This window comes from Chlamydotis macqueenii, chromosome 1 (assembly GCF_036417535.1).
Source record: "Chlamydotis macqueenii isolate bChlMac1 chromosome 1, bChlMac1.mat, whole genome shotgun sequence".
Classification (NCBI taxonomy): Eukaryota; Metazoa; Chordata; class Aves; order Otidiformes; family Otididae; genus Chlamydotis; species Chlamydotis macqueenii.
The window spans coordinates 199,317,767-199,337,899 of record NC_141556.1 but is presented as its reverse complement, the minus strand read 5'-3'; the positions used below and the strand labels follow the sequence as shown (position 1 = coordinate 199,337,899).

The 20,133-nt window shown below is 39.0% G+C and overlaps 2 protein-coding genes across 3 annotated transcripts in view; one reads left to right on the top strand and one right to left on the bottom strand.

The window, feature by feature from the left end:
• Nucleotides 1-657: 657 nt before the first annotated feature.
• On the bottom strand, nucleotides 658-18,935 carry KBTBD3 (kelch repeat and BTB domain containing 3). 2 transcript variants are annotated; one of them, XM_086739578.1, is made up of 3 exons: nucleotides 18,844-18,935; nucleotides 9,867-10,108; nucleotides 658-6,295 (listed from the first exon to the last, which is right to left on the bottom strand). In XM_086739578.1, the coding sequence occupies exons 2-3, from the start codon at nucleotides 10,088-10,090 to the stop codon at nucleotides 4,675-4,677; spliced, it is 1,845 nt and encodes a 614-aa protein (XP_086595704.1). In that variant the 5' UTR covers nucleotides 10,091-10,108; nucleotides 18,844-18,935; the 3' UTR covers nucleotides 658-4,674. The 2 variants fall into 2 exon arrangements, with proteins under 2 accessions (XP_086595704.1, XP_086595703.1); XM_086739577.1 differs by lacking the exon at nucleotides 18,844-18,935 and adding an exon at nucleotides 17,970-18,429.
• A 280-nt stretch (nucleotides 18,936-19,215) lies between these two features.
• The window catches only part of AASDHPPT (aminoadipate-semialdehyde dehydrogenase-phosphopantetheinyl transferase), a 33,304-nt gene continuing 32,386 nt past the window's right edge, over nucleotides 19,216-20,133 (top strand). The window contains exon 1 of the mRNA XM_086742499.1: nucleotides 19,216-19,359. Within this exon, the coding sequence (XP_086598625.1) occupies nucleotides 19,216-19,359 (144 nt within the window). The remainder of the gene's footprint in view (nucleotides 19,360-20,133) is intronic.

Below are 20,133 nucleotides of genomic sequence, written 5' to 3'. Positions count from 1 at the left end.
TCTCCAGATAGCTTTTGCTCGCTGTGCATCAATGGCGTTGGAGTGTTGGAAGTTTCACGTTTATTGCTGTAACTATTTTATCCATACAGAGGTTTGAAGGTCACAGAATTTTAAATTCTGGAAGAATACAAGACAACACAGGGCACCCTCACTTTGTATTAATGCCATTTCTGCACCCTTTGCACATGAATTTTAGACTAGGTAGCTTCTATCTTATTTTATTTAAAGCCACTTCTAAGTAGTATGGAAGTCCATTTGACTCAAATACATAATCATTTGCAGTACTTCAGCTGTTAAAAAAAAAACCAACCCCTATATATCAATCACATTAGATGGAGCCAAATAAAAAAAGATACCAATTTAAATGAGTAGTTTACAATGGTAAGCTTAGAACTTTCCAGCAGACTAAATCAGATCTAGTGTGGGAGCAGCAAACTGCTATAAAAAGGATACACAAATACAGGGTACAAAGATAATTTTAAAAACCCCTCTCACTGCAGTTTTCATGCATGCTAACTGCATTCTTGGTTATCATCTAACATTCAAAATGTTCTCCAGCTGAAAAAACAAAATGAAAAAAAATTAGTTAATCTCATTAGAAACACGGTTGATACTCCGTATTTTTAAAGTCACTGAAAAAATCAGACCTGAGAAGGATTCAGTTGCTCAGTGCTTTTATTTCACAGGAGAATGAACATCTCGGCAAACATGTAGTATCATACTTTCCACATATCAGCAGAGCCCAGGCAGCAGCAAAATGTTACTGATCTCTATGCTTTATTGGACGTTAGAAGGGAAAAAAAGTAAATTGAGCATAATGTTCAGCTATAAATATTGTCAAATATATCCTTCGTTTCAGTCTGCCATATTTAAACTAGATCTTATGCTGCCTCCTGTTGGTCACCTACAAACAAACATCTAAAATTAGGTGCCACATTACGAACTGCTGACAGCATGCTCTATAGCCTACACCTTACCTACTACTTACTGCTAATCAGAGGAGGTGTACAGCTTTCTTCATGGAGTAACACCAGAAATAAATCTGACCCAGTAAATCTACTCCGTTTTGTGAATATAATGAATTTTTAACAGCAGTAAACTGACTTACTACAAACATATTTAGAATATAGAAAATAAATTCATTAGTACATAAATAATAGAGTAATCATCAGGTCTGTGCAAACATAATCAATATAAATACTTGAATAATTGACATTTATTATAACAACTAAACCAGTGTGATAACATTATCAAAGTGCCATAATGTTTTGACAGCATTCTTCAAAAATTATCCAATATAATTATTACCGGATATTAAAATCCCACATACAATATATACTATCTTTGTGTATATTATACTGGTCATGCTTTTAATGTGTTCTGTGATATATAATAGAATACTATTAGAAATGTTTTGGTTACATCATTTAAGTGCAAATAGTAGATTATATCTTTACATGCAATTTGTTTTAAACTTACTACATTTCAGTGAAAACGTAAGTAATCATTAATCTAGTCATCGACTATTTTTAGAGGAAGGTATGTTTCTATAAAGTACTGTGAGCTTTGAAAAGTCAGAAAAGATGTAGAAAAATTGACTTTGCACTGATTTTGTGATTTTTTTTTTTAAATTGCCTAACAGCTGCATAAAGTAGACTGAAAAATCTGTTTGATCCAGACCTACAGCAGTTACTCATGCAAGTAATCCATATTCTTCTGAGCAGTGTAGTTGACTTCACTGAGATTTCTTACATCTTTAGTGATTAATTACAGGATTTGGAACATAGGCCCTTAATTCTATCATAAAGCCTTGTTTTTAACCATGACTTTCTAACACCGCTTCTTCTGCACTGAATTCTGCTATCTGATTTAACTCTCTGTATGTGGAATTGTGGAAAATGACCTGTTTTCCTCTGTGAGAGTTGTAATACAGGCTTACCTACATAACTGAAGAGAATCACTACTATTTCATAGTAACTTTTCTCTAAGCAATGGTATAAAGTAAGCGACACTACTACATTATTTCCTGATCACTTAGTAAGAGAGGTCAACTCCATTTGAAATCTATGAATGATTTGTCAAACTTGGAACTGACATTAGTTCCTGTGCAAATGTAGCATAGAATATTAAAGAAGCATGTCTATTTTCCAAATGAAGCTTCATTCAGTTTTTCACTATATATACTGAGTAATTTACCACATTGAGTGTCATTGCTCACTCTGATATCATATGCCAGAGGCTTATACATATAGCAAGTAGCTGAATGGAAGACTGAAAAAAAAATTTTCTGTAAGGAAAAACTTGGAGGAAAGAGCATCACCTGAATTACTGACCGACTCACTTGCTGTTTATGTGACCCAGCAGTTTGGTCATGACAATGGCAATTAAAAAAACTTTGCAATTCCTAGTATCTTCCAAGTTGCATAGCTATTTATACCCATGTACTGTGGGCATAGTATGTTACTTTTCTCATTGCATAAATTGCATATTCATATTACTTGGGTATAAAAACAACACAAAAATATAAGCAGAGGATAATTGGGCCTTGTGTTTGTGATGAAGTGACAAATTGCAATAATCAAGAGTTAATTAAGTCTCTGTGCTACCATAAGTAGCCTTATTAATGCTATAATTACTGTTCTCCTATGTCTATTTATTTTTCTCCTACTGTTTCGGTAAGCAAGAATAGTATTCTCCATCTCTCCTAAATTGTTCAATACATTTACTTTACACTAACAAAAAGTAGTTGTGTTCCAATATAAAAATGCTTGCATTTCACTATGGTGATTGTAAAGGTTACCTGGCTAAGTATAGTTATAATATGATTTGGATACTCAGTATGAAAAGAGCAAAATAAATGTGGAAAGTACCTGAAATACTGTAACAACAAGCTATTTACTTCTACAGAACTGACACACATCTTAATACAAATAAATTTTTGAGTAGGAGGGTTCCACTTTATAAATGTGTTCTCCAAATGTGCATAATTCCATTTACATCCTTATGAAAATATTTATGATGAATGTTATCTAAATTTATAAAGGTATCTATCTGATAACAAATTATAGAGTCAGTCACAGAATTGGAGCTTTCCATTGTTTACTGTTTAAAACAGAAGTATGTTGTTAGGCAATATTAAGCTTTAAGCGTTAATATTGAGCTTGAGTTTTGCAAAAAGCACATGCAGTAGTGATGTGATAATGCACTTACCACAGTCATCTCAAGCCATATGAAAGATGTTTTAGCTCACTAAATTTTGTTCATTTTTAAACTGCTTGGAAAGATGTGCTTAGATGTTTAGAACCTGGCTGGCATAATACAACCTTACTCCTTAAACAATACTTATATGGAACATAAGGGTTCCCAATATTTTATTAAAATAGCTGGAAAGAAATAAAATTCTCAGGCTGTGGAAGATTACAAATAAACTTATGAAACCTAGCAAACTTCAGTGTCCTTCTCTCAGACACTTTGTATGCATGAGATCAAATTTACTTCACAACATATGGCTAGATTACTATTAAAAGTCCATTACAACTCTAACATTATAATAGATGGCTACTGAAAGCTTATCAAGCGATATATCGCGTAGTGTTTACCATGAAGTATTTTAACACTTAAAATTACCATGAAGTACAAGATTAAAGTGTTTTAATTAATTTAAACCACTATAGAAGTTAAAAAAGAAATTCTTTCACTTCAGAGATATTATTTACTTCGAGTTTAAATGTGGGGATTAATTTTTCTAACTTTGTATTTGATGCATGACAAGATACAAACTTTTTCCGTAGTTAACCGAAGCAACAACTAAAATTTATTTTACAGCTTGCTGCTGTAAGCAGCCTAGTGGCTGCTTAGTAGGTAGCTCTGGAGACTTCAGAGATAGATCACTTCTGTTAGAAAACATCCTGAAGTGGGGTTTTTTTTTAGTTAACAGCATGATAGAAGCAAAGATTCCTCATGAACCATCCATCTTGTAGAAATCTTGCGCACTCTGCAATGTTATCAAAGTTTATCTTGCCGTAGTTAATGGGATGAAAACAGAAAGTACAGCTACGACTAAGGCACAAGGATGGGGAAATACAAGTAAAACTGAAGAGCTGAAGTAAGATGATAGGAATCATCAGTCTCTTCAAGTTCAATACCTGGTTTTAATGCTGTGAAGGTCACTTTGGCTCTTGCCCTTGCTAACATCATTCTAATAAGATAAAGCTGACAATGAATTCCTCTTACAGGTTTATGAATATTAAAAACTAAACGAAGCAACACTAATGTAGATTTCTTTTAAACTTCAGTTACATAGGGAAAACAGTATCACAGTCAGTTTTCTCACACTGCAATTTGTCTTCTGGGACAACTGCAAATATTACAGAAATAATGGCACATATTTCACAATGAATTCCTCATGACTATGCTTTTTTTGAAAAGTACTATCATTTTGCAAATTATTCAGATAATTACAGAGAAGTCTTGCATATAAAATTAAGTAATACTTTCTATATAATGACTAGCATGAACGACAGTTTAATGGACTCTTCCCAAAGCAATTCTATAGCATACAATTTAAACTGAAGATTTAAACAAAACAGTACATATTTTTCCATCTGTAAATTAATACCTAAAAATCTGTTCTAAAACTTGTGCATTTATATAGATTCTTTTCACTCAGGAGTTTCAAAATTCTCCAGAGCAAATTGTCAGTACAGATGACCAGGGGTCCCTGTACTTATTAAACTGAATGACCTGACAGTAAAACTCAGTTAAGGCTCTTGGCATTGGTGAAACTTCTTCCCACTCAGACCTACTACTGTGGTAGACTTGAACTTCATCTGTGATTTCTTCTGGAGCATAATCACCACCTAATATATAAATTTTGTCTTCTGTCCCAACTGCCCCTGCATTAAAGCCAGCACATTCAAAAGATCCTTCCCCTTTCCAAACACAGGTTTCTGGGCAAAAACTGTAGACCTTGTAGGTGGAGAGATCACATATGTACAGTGTACAGTTCACTGGAACAGCTTTGATTAGAGTTGCATGGAAAAATTGCCCAAATTCTGCTACAAGCTCAGACCACTGATCCGTCATAGCATTATACTTAAAGAAACAGTCAAGAGATGGATTAAAGGCATCAGTAATCTCTACTTCTGAGCCAAGGACGTAAATTATGCTCTGACATGCACTTGCTTCTGGATAGTAAATACCTCTTGGTAACTGGCTTACAGATTTCCAGTCTTTGGAAAGAGGATTATAGGATTCTACATCCAAAAGACTTCGGGTTTCTTGAGCTCCTCTGGTCTTTCCACCTATCACAAACAGCTGATTTAACGTTACAACAGATGTGTGCATTGTCCTTGGTTTTCTCATAGCTGACACTACGGAGAATTCATTGCTGACTGGACAGTAGCACCAGGTTTGGTCAGTGGCATCATGAAATGGTTCAGCAATATGAAGCCTGACAGTCCTGTAACAATTTCCTTTGCATCCTCCGGTTATAAATATTTTTTCTCCATAGCTAGACAAACTTGACCCTGGAAGATCTATCATGTGCGTATGTGGTAGTTCTTTCCATTGATCTGTTTTGATGTTGTAGCAGAATGTATGTCTGTTTTCTCCATCTTCATCAGTTTTATGAACAAATATGTATTTTTCTGTTGTTGAAGGACGTGCATCTGGAAACAGTCCACTAAAGTTTTGCACACTTCTAACTGCATCATTGATTAATACTGAGCAATTAGCACTCTTAAGTAAGTGTTCTTCAGAATGTAGAAAGTCCTGCAAAGTCTTTTCAGGTAACTGGTGTAGTCTCACTTTTTTAATCAAATTAGGCAGATACTTCTGTCGTGTTTCTAAGTTATGTTTGGTCCACTGAAGGACAGCTTTCAACACTGCTTCTTCCTCAGGGACATCTAGTTCATCAGCCTCGAGACATTTTTGCAATATCTCAAAATTCATCTCCAAAAAATCACTTGATCTGAGCAGCAAGGAAAAGTGGTGCTGTACAAAATCTAGCGCATGATCAAATAAGCGGACGGAACCGTAACTTTCTGATAGAGAAAGCAACTGTAAGCAATTAACAAGATCAATACTTTTTATTAGAAAGTCACTGCAAGCTTTTGAAAGGAGTGAAACTTGAAGAAATGACGACAGTTGGAAGAGCATTTCCACATTATCATTTGTTATCTCTGTTTTTCCTGTGTAAGCGTAATCAAGAAAAGCTTTCACTGCCTTGGGTGATAGATTACTAATAGTAACATTGCCATCATCTCGTTCTTTCATATTAACTTCAAACATGGCTCTGTGAATAAAATATAGAAGATATACACACAAGTTAAAGATCTAGCAAACAGCAGAGAACGCTGATGTGAGAGGAAGGAGACAATCAGGGGCTCATAGTGGGCAGGCTGTATAGATCTAAAGTGTGGAGGTTCTCATAAGTAAGAACAATGCATTTGCTTGATATGGTTGGAAAAAAAAAAGGAGTGGTGATAAGAACATATTCAACGTGATGGCTCATAAAAATGATAGCAGCACCTGTGTTTTGTATGGATTTTCACAGAAAGAGATGAAGTTTACAGCTCTCAATGTGAAAGAAAATGTGAAATTGTTAGGGGCAGTTTCAGTTTCAACAGCTTGAAAAAGAAAGGCTGATTTAAAAAATATACAGTAAAAAAGCCTTCTGATTTAGGTCATGCACCGTGGACAAATACAGAAAATTAAGCTAAAAAAGGCCTTCCAAGCTGTAGGCTGAGCAAATGGCAGGATGGATGATAGGTGCATTGCTCAGTAATAAAAGTGAGTGAGGGGTGAATGAGAGTTGATAGATAGATGTATAGGTACAGACAGATGTCAGAAAAAAAAAAAAAGTTTTGACATAGGATTGGATCATGCAATGAAACTTGTGCAGACAGTAGATTGTGACTGAATACAAAGACAATGGTTCAAATTGTGGAACAAGCATTATTGATCGGTAGATTTTTGCAAATTTTATTAAAATTCTGACTATTAATTTTTAACTTTTAACTATTGCACACAATCTAACATGGCAAGATATAATTGAGGTTTTTCAAGCCAGTAAGTGCTGGCAACAGAACAGTACTGCAACACCACTTGTCCTACCCTCCCAGAGCCTAAGCAGCAGGCTGTATTAGCAACAGCTCTGGAATTTGACAAAAGAGAGTATATAATCTGGACTATTAATATATCAGAAATAGTTCCTCTTAAAAAAGGGTATTATATCACAGTTCTGTTGTACAATTACTATCTGTATAGTATATGATTTTAAAATTCCATAATTTTATGAAGCAAAAGAGAAAAAAATCACTGTGTAAAGCATACTCTTTGGGAAGTGAACATCAGGTAAAGCAGGAATTTGTCTGATCTCCTGAACAAGAAAGTAAAATTACAATAAGACCCTTATGTCCCAAAGACCTTTTTGCATACTAAATGACGATCCTTAGAATCCTCTCCTCACTAACCCAAGAGCTATGATACAAATCTCTAAATTAGAGACTGAAAAAAAAAGGATGCTGGAAGCTTAGGAAAGCTTCATTTACATGCAGTAGCAACTGAACAATACTACCAGAAGGACAGTAATCTAGGCAAATGCTTTGATTCTAAAAACTAACAAGTAGGAAGCAAAATGTTGTTGAAACTTGAGTTTATGCAATTAAACCAAAACTAAGGGAAGTTCAAAGCCCAAAGAAGTGAAACGGTGTTTCATTTTAAAATTTATCTAGTGGACCTTGGTACTTTTTATTCCCTGAAGGTAATAAATGGGCCTTGCATTCCAGGACAACTTCTGAACTTGATGGCTGCTGTTATCAACTGTTATACACAGAGAGGTCTCTCCTGGCAAATTTTAGCCCAAAAAGCCTGTAAATAGTGAAAAGGCCATATACGTTACCATGTGCTTCAGTTCTAAAAATTACCACTGGAAGCTATTTCATCCTAATATTCCTGTTTACCAGAGCACCTCTGTGCTGTCAAGCAGTGAACACTTGAAATGCAAGTAGTTTTGTATGTCAGAGAAAAAAAATAAATCTACAGTGCTACAGTGGAGAAGTAGCTTATTTAATCTGCATTTCTTGTTTTTTTTTCATCTGCATTTCTTCTTTTTTCATCTGCATTTCTTCTTTTTTCAGTAGTCCTGAGAACATATCTAGCCTATGTCCTCTGTCACACATAGCAGACTCCCACAGACCATGCAATGCTCCAGGCCATTTGACAATAACACTTGTCACCTATGTATGGGCAACTGAATCAGGCTCATTAACTCATTTCGAGGAGCCCACTTTTTTAATTCTTAGAGCTCCTTAGCTTTGTTGTTTAGTAAATAATGTATTTGGAAACAGACTTTCAGTGTGGAATTGCAAGTTTGAGCCTTACCAATAAAAAGGTTAGCAAGGTTGTTGTCCACAATAACCCTATGCAAGCTACAGGCTTGGGGAAGAGTGGCTGGAAATCTGCCCAGCAGACAAGGACCTGGTAGACAGCCGGCTGAATTTGAGCCAGCAGTGTGCCCAGGTGGCCAAGAGGGTCAACAGCATCCTGGTTTATATCAGAAGTAGTGTGGCCAGCAGGAGTAGGGAAGTGATTGTTCTACTTTACTTGGCACTGGTGAGTCTGCACCTTGAATACTGTGTGCAGTTTTGGGCCCCTCACTACAAAAAAGACATTGAGGTGCTAGAGTGTGTCCAGAGAAGAGCAACGAAGCTGGTGAAGGATCTGGAGCACAAGTCTTATTAGGAGCGGCTGAGGGAACTGGGGTTGTTTAGCCTGGAGAAGAGGAGGCTGAGGGGAGATCTTACCACTCTCTACAGCTACCTGAAAGGAGGTTTTGGCGAGGTGGGTAACCAAGTAACTTTTCCCAAGTAACAAGCAATAGGACAAGAGAAAATGGCCTCAAGTTGTGCCAGGGAGGTTTAGATAGAATATGAGGAAAAATTTCTTGACCAAAAGGGTTGTCAAGCATTGGAACAGGCTGCCCAGGGAAGTGGTTGAGTCACCATCTCTGGAGGTATTTAAAAGGCATGTAGATGTGGTGCTTAGGGACATGGTTTAGTAGTGGATTTGGCAGGGTTAGGTTAATGGTTGGACTCGATGATCTTAAAGGTCCTTTCCAACCTAAATTATTCTATAAGGTTCTTCATAAATTAATATTCTGTATGTGAACAATCTGTCTGTCCCTTAAGAATGCATAGCTTTAAGCACCAGAAGGAAGATCACAGATCCATTTCATGCTGAAAAGCTGAAATCTGTAGTTCAGAAAAAATGTTTCAGTACTTCTGAAGACAAACTCTACTGACCACTCATCTTAGACAAAATCCAGCCCCATTCCAAAACAATGTACAATTTACCCACAACTGCTCAATGCAAGATGTATTTGTAATCAATCTGTTATGTTTCACAGTATAAATGTGTTAAAGTAGATAGACTGTCCCATAAAAAAATCAAACAATACTCCTGCAGACCTTCAAGTACAGATACAGGCAACGGGTAAGTCTTAAAGATACACAACTTGTATCAATTCTACCTCACAGCAGAACCACGCACTTATCGTTTGACATTTGTATTTCAGAGCATAGACTGCTGTCTGAACCACAAATTCAAAGAGTCCTCATGTCACTTGGGAAATACAAAGAGATGTACTTGGGGTACGGTTAGGCATCTAACACTGTAGGTTTGTTTTGGTTTTTTTTTTTTTTTTTGCTATCCTTAACATGGTATTTGAATACATTGCTCAAAACTCTGCAGACACATGTAAGCTGTGATGATTTATTTTTTGATATTTGTAATTATATTCTTTCCCTCTCTCCCAGAGAACTTACAATCCTTTTCCCGCAAACTGATGCCAAAACTAGGTTTACCTGAAAAAATCACTGCACGCTGCCAGTACACAACGATGACAAGGAATTATTTCATCTTTCACAAGAATTTTAAAGTCAAAAAATGTATTTTGTTCTCTGAACTTTTGTAGCACTTTTAGAATTTGTTGTCCATGACCTTCAGCCACTAAGGAATTGATTTTATTTTCAGGAACAGAAATTCCATTGCAAATAGGTCTGCTGATGTAATCTCGTTGATTGGCCATGGTTTCTTCAATCTATTCCTGAAAGTGAAATGGAAAAATAAGTAATTGATTCTACAGTCTAACTATTAAAAAAAAAAAAAAAATCAATATACCATAAGACAAACAAAAACACTCCCAGCATTGAATTTGTTTTGTAAGTCCTATGCACAGTTATAAATTTGTGTTATAAGTGACTTTTACACTGAATTTAATTTGATAAAAAAAACTTCTACTTTGCAAAATATATACACATAGCATACTTTGAAAAGTAAAATATCTGACATGTATCAAGGAACAACTCCAACAGGTCTGTAAGAAGGAGGTGGACCTGTTGGAGAGAGTCCAGAGGAGGCCACAAAGATGATGAGAGGGCTGGAGCACCTCTCCTCTGAGGACAGGCTGAGAGACCTAGGGTTGTTCAGCCTGGAGAAGAGACAGGTTCAGGGAGACCTTATAGCGGTCTTCCAGTACCTCAAGGGGGCCTACAGGAAAGATGGGGAGAAACTCTTTAGCAGGGCCTGTTGCAATAGGACAAGGGGTAATGGTTTTAAAATAGAAGGAAGTAGATTCAGACGAGACAGCAGGAAAAAAATTTTTACAACGAGGGTGGAAGAACACGGGGACAGGTTGCCCAGAGAGGTGGTGGATGCCCCATCCCTGGAAACATTGAAGGCCAGGTTGGATGGGGCTCCGAGCAACCTGATCTGGTTGGAGATGTCCCTGCTCCTTGCAGGGGGATTGGACTAGATGACCTTTAAAGGTCCCTTCCAACCCAAACTATTTTATGATTCTAGATTCTACGAACTCTAAAAATAGTACCCACCTGTAGGAATTTTTTCAATAAAGTCCACAGGACTCCACCAAGGAGTGTGTTAAAATTTTTAATCATCATTTAAGAGAAATGATGATTAAGAGAAAGACTAGTCTTACCCTCAAAAAACCCCAAATTTATACAATTTGATGGAAAACAAAGATGTAAAAGGAAAACTTTACATATTTTTAGATTCCAAATGGCTGATGTGTATACTACAAACCCCCAAACTCAAAGCAGACCAGTGGTCTTTCTACAGCTCACAGTGGAATGGAGATGCAGGGTACAGGACTGCTTTCTAAGTGGATTCCCATTAGGCACTCCAGACTAAAATAACAGAATACAAACAAACACCAACAGCCTGGCCTAATCACAGGATTGCTAGGGCTTCCCAAACAGGGTCATGTAGAGGCAGTTTGGTGACAGTGCAACTTTGAGTGTTTAGTCAATTGATACGGATTTTATCTTGTACATCTTACTATGAAGCTGTATGTTTGCTTACAACTTATGCTGCACACTGTGAGCTTCATTTACAGTGGTATAAATTAGCTGGCTTCAGAACTGATTTAAATTGAAGACAATGCAATGTTCCTTTCAGCAGCCAAGTTTTTCTGCTGAAAATCCCTATACTGAAGTGTATTGTTTGTATGGCAAGTTGGGCTTCACTATTTTTTACATTAAAAATATTTTATTCCACTTTGACAACATAAAGAAACTTCAACCTATATAAAGAGCTATTTATAGTGCTACAGGTGCATAAACTGCCCTTACTGCAAATGTGAGTCAAGCTTGACTGTTTTAAAAGTTAAGGAAACATTCCAAGGTTTTTCTATGGCAGGATTCTGCTTCCACAATTCCAATTAAAATTAGCAACAGATAATGGCCCACCTGAATTGACAAAGGGGATAAAAAATTCCAAGCCAAACCCAGAAAGCAGAAAAATATTTGTTTTGCTTTTTAATTTCATTAAAAGGCTTATCTGATAATGTGATACATTCAGAGCAAACTAAGCCATCAGGCAGTCTTCTTCATGGGAGGTACTTTCATAGCAGACTGATCTATACTTTATCTAGTCAGGTAGGTCTAACCACAAATAAACCTCTACGTCTCCCAGAATAGAAGAGATCCATTGATCTTGCTGCCAGCACTGGCACCTTTGGAGCAGGCATCTCCTCCTTCCCATGGCCAGGCAATCTCACGTATTCATTCTTTCAATTCTAAGCCTGAGGAACTAGGAAAATATAGAAGAACAAGACCACCATTTATTCTGACAATGTATGCCCTCATAAATCCCAACTTCCATAAATCACAAAGCTTTTTTTGAATATCAGATTTCTCTAGAATACCCTTTTCTTATGAACTTGAAAGTCTGTTCCTCAAAAGACTGAATCTTCAAAAGCAAAGTTGTTTCAGTAAAATTTCTTTCCCACAATTGAATGAAACTTGAAATAAAAGTAAGTGAATTTCAAAGTTTATTTGGCATCAAGTAAAGTAAGACTTCTTCTAAAGGAGAAATGTAAACATTTCCACAAAATTCTGGAATTGATAATAGATAGTAGATGTATTTCTCCTTTCACATGTAATTTCTACAGTAAGCTCCAACCTACTACTTGCTTTCTGTAGGTAAAATTACTAGTTTCAGTAATATTCATCTTTATATAGCAATCTGTTGATGATTTTAGAGCCTTCCAAAATATCTTAACAATTCAGCTAAATCTTTGTATGTTAAACAAGGCCAACTAGCATTTATAATTATTTCATGAATTCTTCTACAAAGCCATATGAATTAATCAATAGTTATATTTATAAATATTTGATCAAGTTACTGAAAAAAAGGGTAGAAAACATAGAGAGTATAGACTTATGTTGTGTAGGTCTGGAGTTCAGGAAAACTGGGCAACAAGCCTCCTTATATTTGCCAGTTTTGGAATTCCAGATTACAAAGTCTGGTTTATGTGGATTACCAAGAACCAAACTCCAACAGAGGTTCATTAGAGCTGGGATCTTCTGCTTTTGTTTCTTAACACAGGGCTGTGTGCCATACAGCTTCCTATCATGGCAGGCAAAGGCAATATACTCAAGCCCTCTTCCATCATCTGACCTAGGTGGGTACTTGTCGCACAACCAGCCTTCCAGCATCTCCCGCAATGTGACACATCAGACCCTGAGTACTGGTGTGTGTGACTGCGTATTGCCTGCAGTGAGATGAAATGTGTTCTGTGATGTGATGAAATTCAAGGTATCCTACCACTTGTCAAAACTTCTCTGCTTGCATACTGAAGGTTGACACATCTTATACTAACAAATGCCTGGTTGGCTATTGTAACCGGTTCATAGGATTCCTATGCACAAAGTTCACCCAGCATATGATATTTAAAAGCACAACAGTATTTATTGCTCTATTATAGTTACAGTTCCTAGCATAAGCAGTTAGCAGCATATTGTTTTCCCTTTGTGAGAGTCTTACCAACCCAACTAAGCCAGAGACACCGCCGAGCAGGAGGATGATGATCAGCGGGGTCAGAGCAGAGAAGGGAGGTAGACGCAGCACCTTGAGGGCATCCCATGTTGTTCGTAGAGTGTGCTCCGAGTCCTTTCTCTCTCCTTCGCTCCGAACCGCCTCTGTTTATACCCTCAGCAGATTCAGTGGAAGAGTACTGACCAGGTGCTGGTGCACGCGTGGCCAGCGCATGCAGCAAGGCCTGCCAGGTATGTGCCCTGCTGCCTAACAGTGGTTCCTGGATAACAGCAACATACTGCTCAATAACAACCCTCCTAGCTCCCCTCTCTGAGATAACAACCCTCCTAGCTCCCCTCTCCAAGGTCACGTTCTCACAGCTGTGTGCAGCTTGCAATTTCCCACAGTGGCCCTACACGGACCATCACTGAAATCCCTCACACAAAGTTATTTAGGTTATTTAGGTTAACCCCACATAATACATGCTTGGGGAGACATATGTACCTCTCAGAGCTATCTGTGCAGATCTCGAATTGAGGGGCAAGGCATTTTGCACATCTGATAGTTAAGTGGCAAGAAATGACCAGCCTATGTATGGCCAGAAAGCAGCCAGCGGTGGAACAAAAGGAGGCTGGGAATGGTAAGTAATTTTGGTCACTACAGTGGATGAACTAAGGGACTACCTCGGAGCTCTGAGAGTAAGAGCATTCTTACTGTCTGTCATGAAGTCCATGAATAAAGACCCAGCTCTCATTAGTTTTGCTGTTCACAAGACCTCTGTGTTCTAACACTGTGCTTTTCCCAAGTCGACAAGGGATGGAGCAGCCTAGAACATAATGAGCTCGTTGACACTGATGCCAGGCAAGCACACAGAGAAGTGTGATAAGCCCATGGTCAAAATATGAGATATACACACATTCCTATTAGTAGTATCTAATCTATTGGTAAAGAGCTATAAGAAAATGCTTAACTGACCTTAATACTTGCACACCAAGCAAACAGCTGCCAAAAACACTCACTGAATTTCTAGAGGAGTTCTTTTAGTTCACCAATGCTAATGTTCCCTTTCCAAAGACAATCATAAGACACAGTTATAAAGATTTTCTTTTAGTCGGTGCCATCAACAATCCTTCTTCAATGTACTTACAATTCTGTATGTGGAAGAAGCTGAACTGTGTAATTTATTTACTTATACTTATCCTTATCCTTCAGGAATTCCAGGTGCCCTTTTGAGTATCAACTTCATAACCTGGATGTTTGCTGAATCCTAGATATTACACTAAGAGACTGTAAACACAGCATACTGTTAAAATATAGGAATCCAAAAACATACAGGACAGCCATTTTCAGAATATCTCAACAGGCATACACTACATCAAAACCACTGCAATATGCCTCTTAGAAATGGTGTTCACATCCATTCCATCAGATTTGAAACAGCAAAACAAAGAGAACTGCAGGGTGAACTTTGAGCAGAGGAACTTTTGTTTGTGCAGGGTCTACTGTAGTTCTCACCAGAGCATCAATCAGAACATACTCATAAAAAGTACGTATATACATAAACACTTCTGCTGAAAGTCAAACTAGCCTTAGATGCTGCAATTGACAGATAAAACGCTTACAGAAATTTAGGTGTGCTAATGAAGTTGAGAGTGGTATACGATGTGCAATTATTTTTAAGTGAATAACAGAGGAAAGAATAAACATGGGAAGGCAAGGGCCTATGTAATAAGAATGGAGCATGAAGCCTCAGATGAGGACAAAAGGTACAGAATGACACTGGAGAAGACTTACACCACACTGTTTTGATCACTTTATAACAGTAAGACAAAAATATCAATACAAATATATGTGACTTTATAATAGCCTATGGGATGTTTTGTGAAAAATATTGAGCGTACATAAGTATCGTGTATACGTAAGTTAGCACTTTGTCAGAAAAAGCATGTTAGGGCCATGCCTGCCTGACAATAAACATGACTGGACCTTTGTAATGGGACTGAAACCTGAGACTGTTCCCAGCACAACAGACACCAATCTTACATGAGGCATGTACGCACTTAGACAGTACAAGTAACATCCTCTGGGTAGATGTTCTCTCCTCTACCAATGCAGCCACTGGCAAAACCAGTCTAAACTCAACCTTTATTTGGTGCTTTACTATTTACAAACAACTGTAAAACAATCCACCCGCTTTATCTCAACGCACAGCATAGCTGTGCTACAGCACTCTGTACAGCACTCTCTCACCAATAAAAAAAAACCAGAATACTCTTTCTTAATAGTTCTTAGCAGATATCTTACGAGAAATAAATTGTTCTTTCAAGAGAACATTACCTTTGTCACTTAGTCTTCTCCCAACTTAATACTATGTCTTACTAGACAGAAGGATTTTAAAAAAGAGAAATCTTAAATACTGGTATTTTACAGCATACTTTATGTACCAAGGAAGAAAGAATTAAGACCAACGAAGATAAAGAAATTATACACATTTCTCTAGAGAAGTTTTAGATTTTTTGTTCATACAAAATTTAACTGTATAGTTAATCTAAGTTTTGAAAAGGTGAAGGTCAGCATTTTAAAATCTAGTTTTAAAAATAAGTATTATATTATTAAGTCTACTATACACCCATCAAGCTGATTTTCACTCCTTATCTATTCAAAGGAGAAATTAGTAATTTGTTAACAATTTTTAAAGACACCACTTCCCACTACACATCTAATTTAACAGCACCTAATTTAATATTCAGCAAGATGAATATGAATGGAACAGGTGTCTAAAGGATTTGATGACACTTGTAATTGATGACTAAAAAGATAAGAGTGGATTGAAATGTAACTAAAGTACAAATACTAAGTACAAAGTGCTGTACTTTTATGTTGCATTTTTGGTTTGACTTTCATTGATTATCTAAGATTGAAAACAGACAGTAACAGAATTCCAGGTTCCTGCCTGGAAATGTCAATGCAACTCAGTCTCATAGCTTTTTCATAAATAACTGAACTTCAAAGAAAATTAATATTCAGTCAGTCATTTTTAAACAATCAGAAAAGATCCATGTGACATTCTGAGACATTTAATCCACAAAAGTGGCATTTATCAATAATATATGTTGAGACAGTATTCTAAGGAGGCAAGGTGACACAGAGACTTTAAAGCTTTGGGGTCTTTAGAAGTCACTGAAAAAAACCAGCATGATAAAACCCCCAGCATGGTACCAGTAGGAAGCAGTGAAATTGCACCTATTCCTGGAGGCATTCTGAAAGTGGAAGATTCCCCCTCTGCAAGCAATGATCTTTAATTGCATTTAGAATCCTCTCAAACACATGAATCCATTAAGATAAAGAAAGTAATCACTTAGAAGAACTCAAACTGACTGGATTTTATCCTAAAGCTAAATTTCTCAAATTCATCACGTTCCTTTGGAAATTATTTTCTTAGCTAGAAAAGTTCAAGAACTGTAATTTTCATTTTCAGAAAAGAAATGGAAGTTAAATGCCATGCTCCACTTCTTATTCCAGTGTAAATAATAACTGCAAATTCTGGAAGATGAAATTTCTGCTTTTACTGCGTTCAGTAGTCTGTCATTTCTGTATGTCATTAAAATATTTTTTTTTCAAAGCATACATACACTATTGAGCATAGTTCTAGAATAATTTAGCATAGCTTATTATCATAGCATGTTTTACTTAAAATGTGGCTTTATATCTAATACATTCATAATCATATTGCATATTATACAGTGCCTCTTGAACCTCAGTTGGCACTTACAATTGGTGCTTATTTAAAAAAAAAAAAACAAACAAATAAATCCTGCAATGAAAAAACCTGCTACATGTTTACATCTCTCTAAGTAGAAAACATGGACATGTCAAACCTATTAATCAAACCTGAGCGTTTGTTTTTTTTTTTTGGAACTAGGCAAGAGCCACATTCCGTTACTATTATCACGGATCAGTAACTAAATATAGATATGGACACAATTTCCTCTTCAAAGTGTGCAGAATAGAATGCTTGAAATGTAAGCCTCGGCTACAATTTCATATTGGTGAATAGCAGTTTCCCAGGTTTTTTTCCTGACTGTGCTAAATCCTCCTCTGCTCTCAGTTAACTTTGTCTATCTTTGGGTAGTACATAAGGGAGTATGTATGGCATCCCTTGCTTGACTAAGTCCTGAGGAAAAATGGGAATAATATTTAAAAATATTTTTTAAAAGTGAATTACACTACTGATTCTTTGCTGAAACACTTTTTTTTCCCCTATATGTTACTTCTGCATATAAAATATTTTGCAAAGACCAACCTATTCTCAGTTATAACTGGGACATACTTTAGGCAGAAAGACAGTAGTTCTTCTGGCCTGTGTACAAACAGCACTTTTTCACATTAACAAGGAGCTGGGAATGCCAAACAACAACAACAAAAAAAACCAATGAAAGATTCTAAGAAATAGATGAAATAATGCAATTTTCAATATTTTTTGCATCACTTGTACATGATCAATATAAACGGTTAAAGCATAAATATTTCTAAAGGCAAGAAACAGGAAGAAGGGTCATAAATTTTCAAATAGACTCTAAATGTTTAGCCATGGCCCAACTTCAAAACCAAAGGGCGAACAAAGTTATTACCTTTTGATGATTTACAGATGGCCTGTAATTGAGGGCACACGGGAATCCAGTTCTGACAACTATTACAGTTCTTAGCAGAGTAAAGAGCATAGGATAGAAAGGGCTTTTGTTTGAACATATGCTTTGGAAGCCAGAATCAAAGTAGACTGATGCGGTATTTTGCATCTGGTGTGTGAACAATTGTCTCCTCTGCCCTAGTCAGTATAAAGCAGCAACTCCAGGGAAGGCACAGAGGCCACCCCCGCTGCTACAGCTCCCGGTAGCTCTACCAGGGGCCGGGACGGTTCTCCAGGAGCATGGATGGGGGCAACGACGGGGCCACAGACACCGGGGGAATCATTCTGCCGTTAACCGATAACGGTGCCACGAAGAACCCTCAACGGACACACGGCATAAGCGCGGCCCTGTCACGCACAAAGCCGGGGGCTGCCACAAGTTACAAGGAAATGACGTTCTTTTGGTCATGGCCGGGGTTCTCAGCCACCCCCAACCTCCCCAGCGCACTGCCACCCCGATCCCCGCCGCTGCAGGTCCCCGTCCGCCCCTGCAGCCCAGCAGCGTTGCCCTGAGACAGCGCCCGCCACCATCGCCTCCGCCCTTCGCCCCGCCCGCCAGAGGAAGGGCAGCGGCCTCCGCGTCGCTACTGAGCATGCCCAGTCCGCCCGCGCATGCGCCCTGCGGCGCCTCCGTTCATTCTAAGGGAGGACTAATTCCGACGGGACAGGCAGGATGGTGTAGAGGGCTTTCCCTCATCTCGCAGCGCGACCGTGGGACCTGGCTACGGGATGTGGTGGTCTCTAGCGCTGCCGCCCCTCCGGAACGGGCGAAGAGCTAGCCCTTCCCTTAGCGCTCCCTCCGAACGGCGCGTACCCACCTGCAGCCAACACCAGCAGCTCACCGACCAGTCTAGCCCACCCTCTGCAGTAGCGTCGCCAGCAGATTGGCTCCTTCCGATGTCATTCTCCCGCTTCTTGCACTCTGAATGGTTGCTCCGGGCCTCAATCCAGATGAAAGCCCGCCCATCCTGCCGAGCGGGTTCCTCTCCGGGCTCGCCGATGATGCCGCGGGTGGAGCTCAGCTGCAGGCACCGCCTTTCCTCTGATAAGTCCGTACATGGCGCATTCCGCTGTCACTCACAAGGCACTCTGAGGCTGGATTGGCCACCGTGGCTCCCATGGGTCCCTCTCCCCCGCCCCCCAGCGATCAGTCACGCCGTTGGGCGGCGCTGGGGAGCGCGGCGGGGGCCATGGGGAGCGTGCGCTGGGCCTTCCCCTGCGCCGCCTGGCGCCCCTGCCGCCGGGAGTGGCTGCTGGCGGCGCGGCTGGTGCAGCCCGAGGAGAAGGACCGCATCGGCCAGTTTGTCTTTGCCCGCGATGCCAAGGCCGCCTTGGTACCTGCTGGGCGGGGGCGGGGGAGGGGGCGGGGGGCGGCTTCCCCTCCCTTGGGGCTGGCGGCCTTGGTCCAGGGGCGGGACGCGAGGAGCCGTGGTGCCCGGAGCCGGCCGCTTCCCTCGCCCCCGCTGCTGCGGTGGCGGGGCCCTGCCCGGGGGGGCGGAGCGTGAGCGGGGGCCGCCCCGCCGAGGAGCCCCCTGTGCCGCCACTGGAGACCCCAGGACCGGGCCTTCGCTGTGGGGACGCGATTGCCTCTCTGCAGATGCAGTATTGCCCAGATTTCTGATTTCTCGTAGGAAAATAGGCCTTGCCAGGGCATTTCGGTGACGTAAATGCATTACAAAGTATTAATTAAAAACACCTTCACTGAGGAGGAAAAAGGGACGTTGGCAGTCTGCTGTTGGTAGCTGTTCTGAAAGGCTGCACAGGTTCTGTGTCGTGATGTTAAGTTAGGAGACAATCAACGTACTCGAAACTATACATGATGACAATGGTGTAATGTGTAAGAGAATAAAGCTGTTCTAGATAATTCAAGTTTTAAACCCCACATAATGTAGTAGTGCAGACTTCTGCTAATTAGTCTCGAAGAAGTTACTCATCATATTTAGCTGTTCAGAGTTTCATTTAGCACCTAAGTAACTGAATGAATATACTGAAAGGAAAGCTGTTGAGACGGTTTTACTGTTCACTGTGGTATATAAAATATTCATCTCTGCAATAAAGTATCCTAAGTCAGTAAATAAGGTAGAGAAGGAACTATTTTATGTGATACT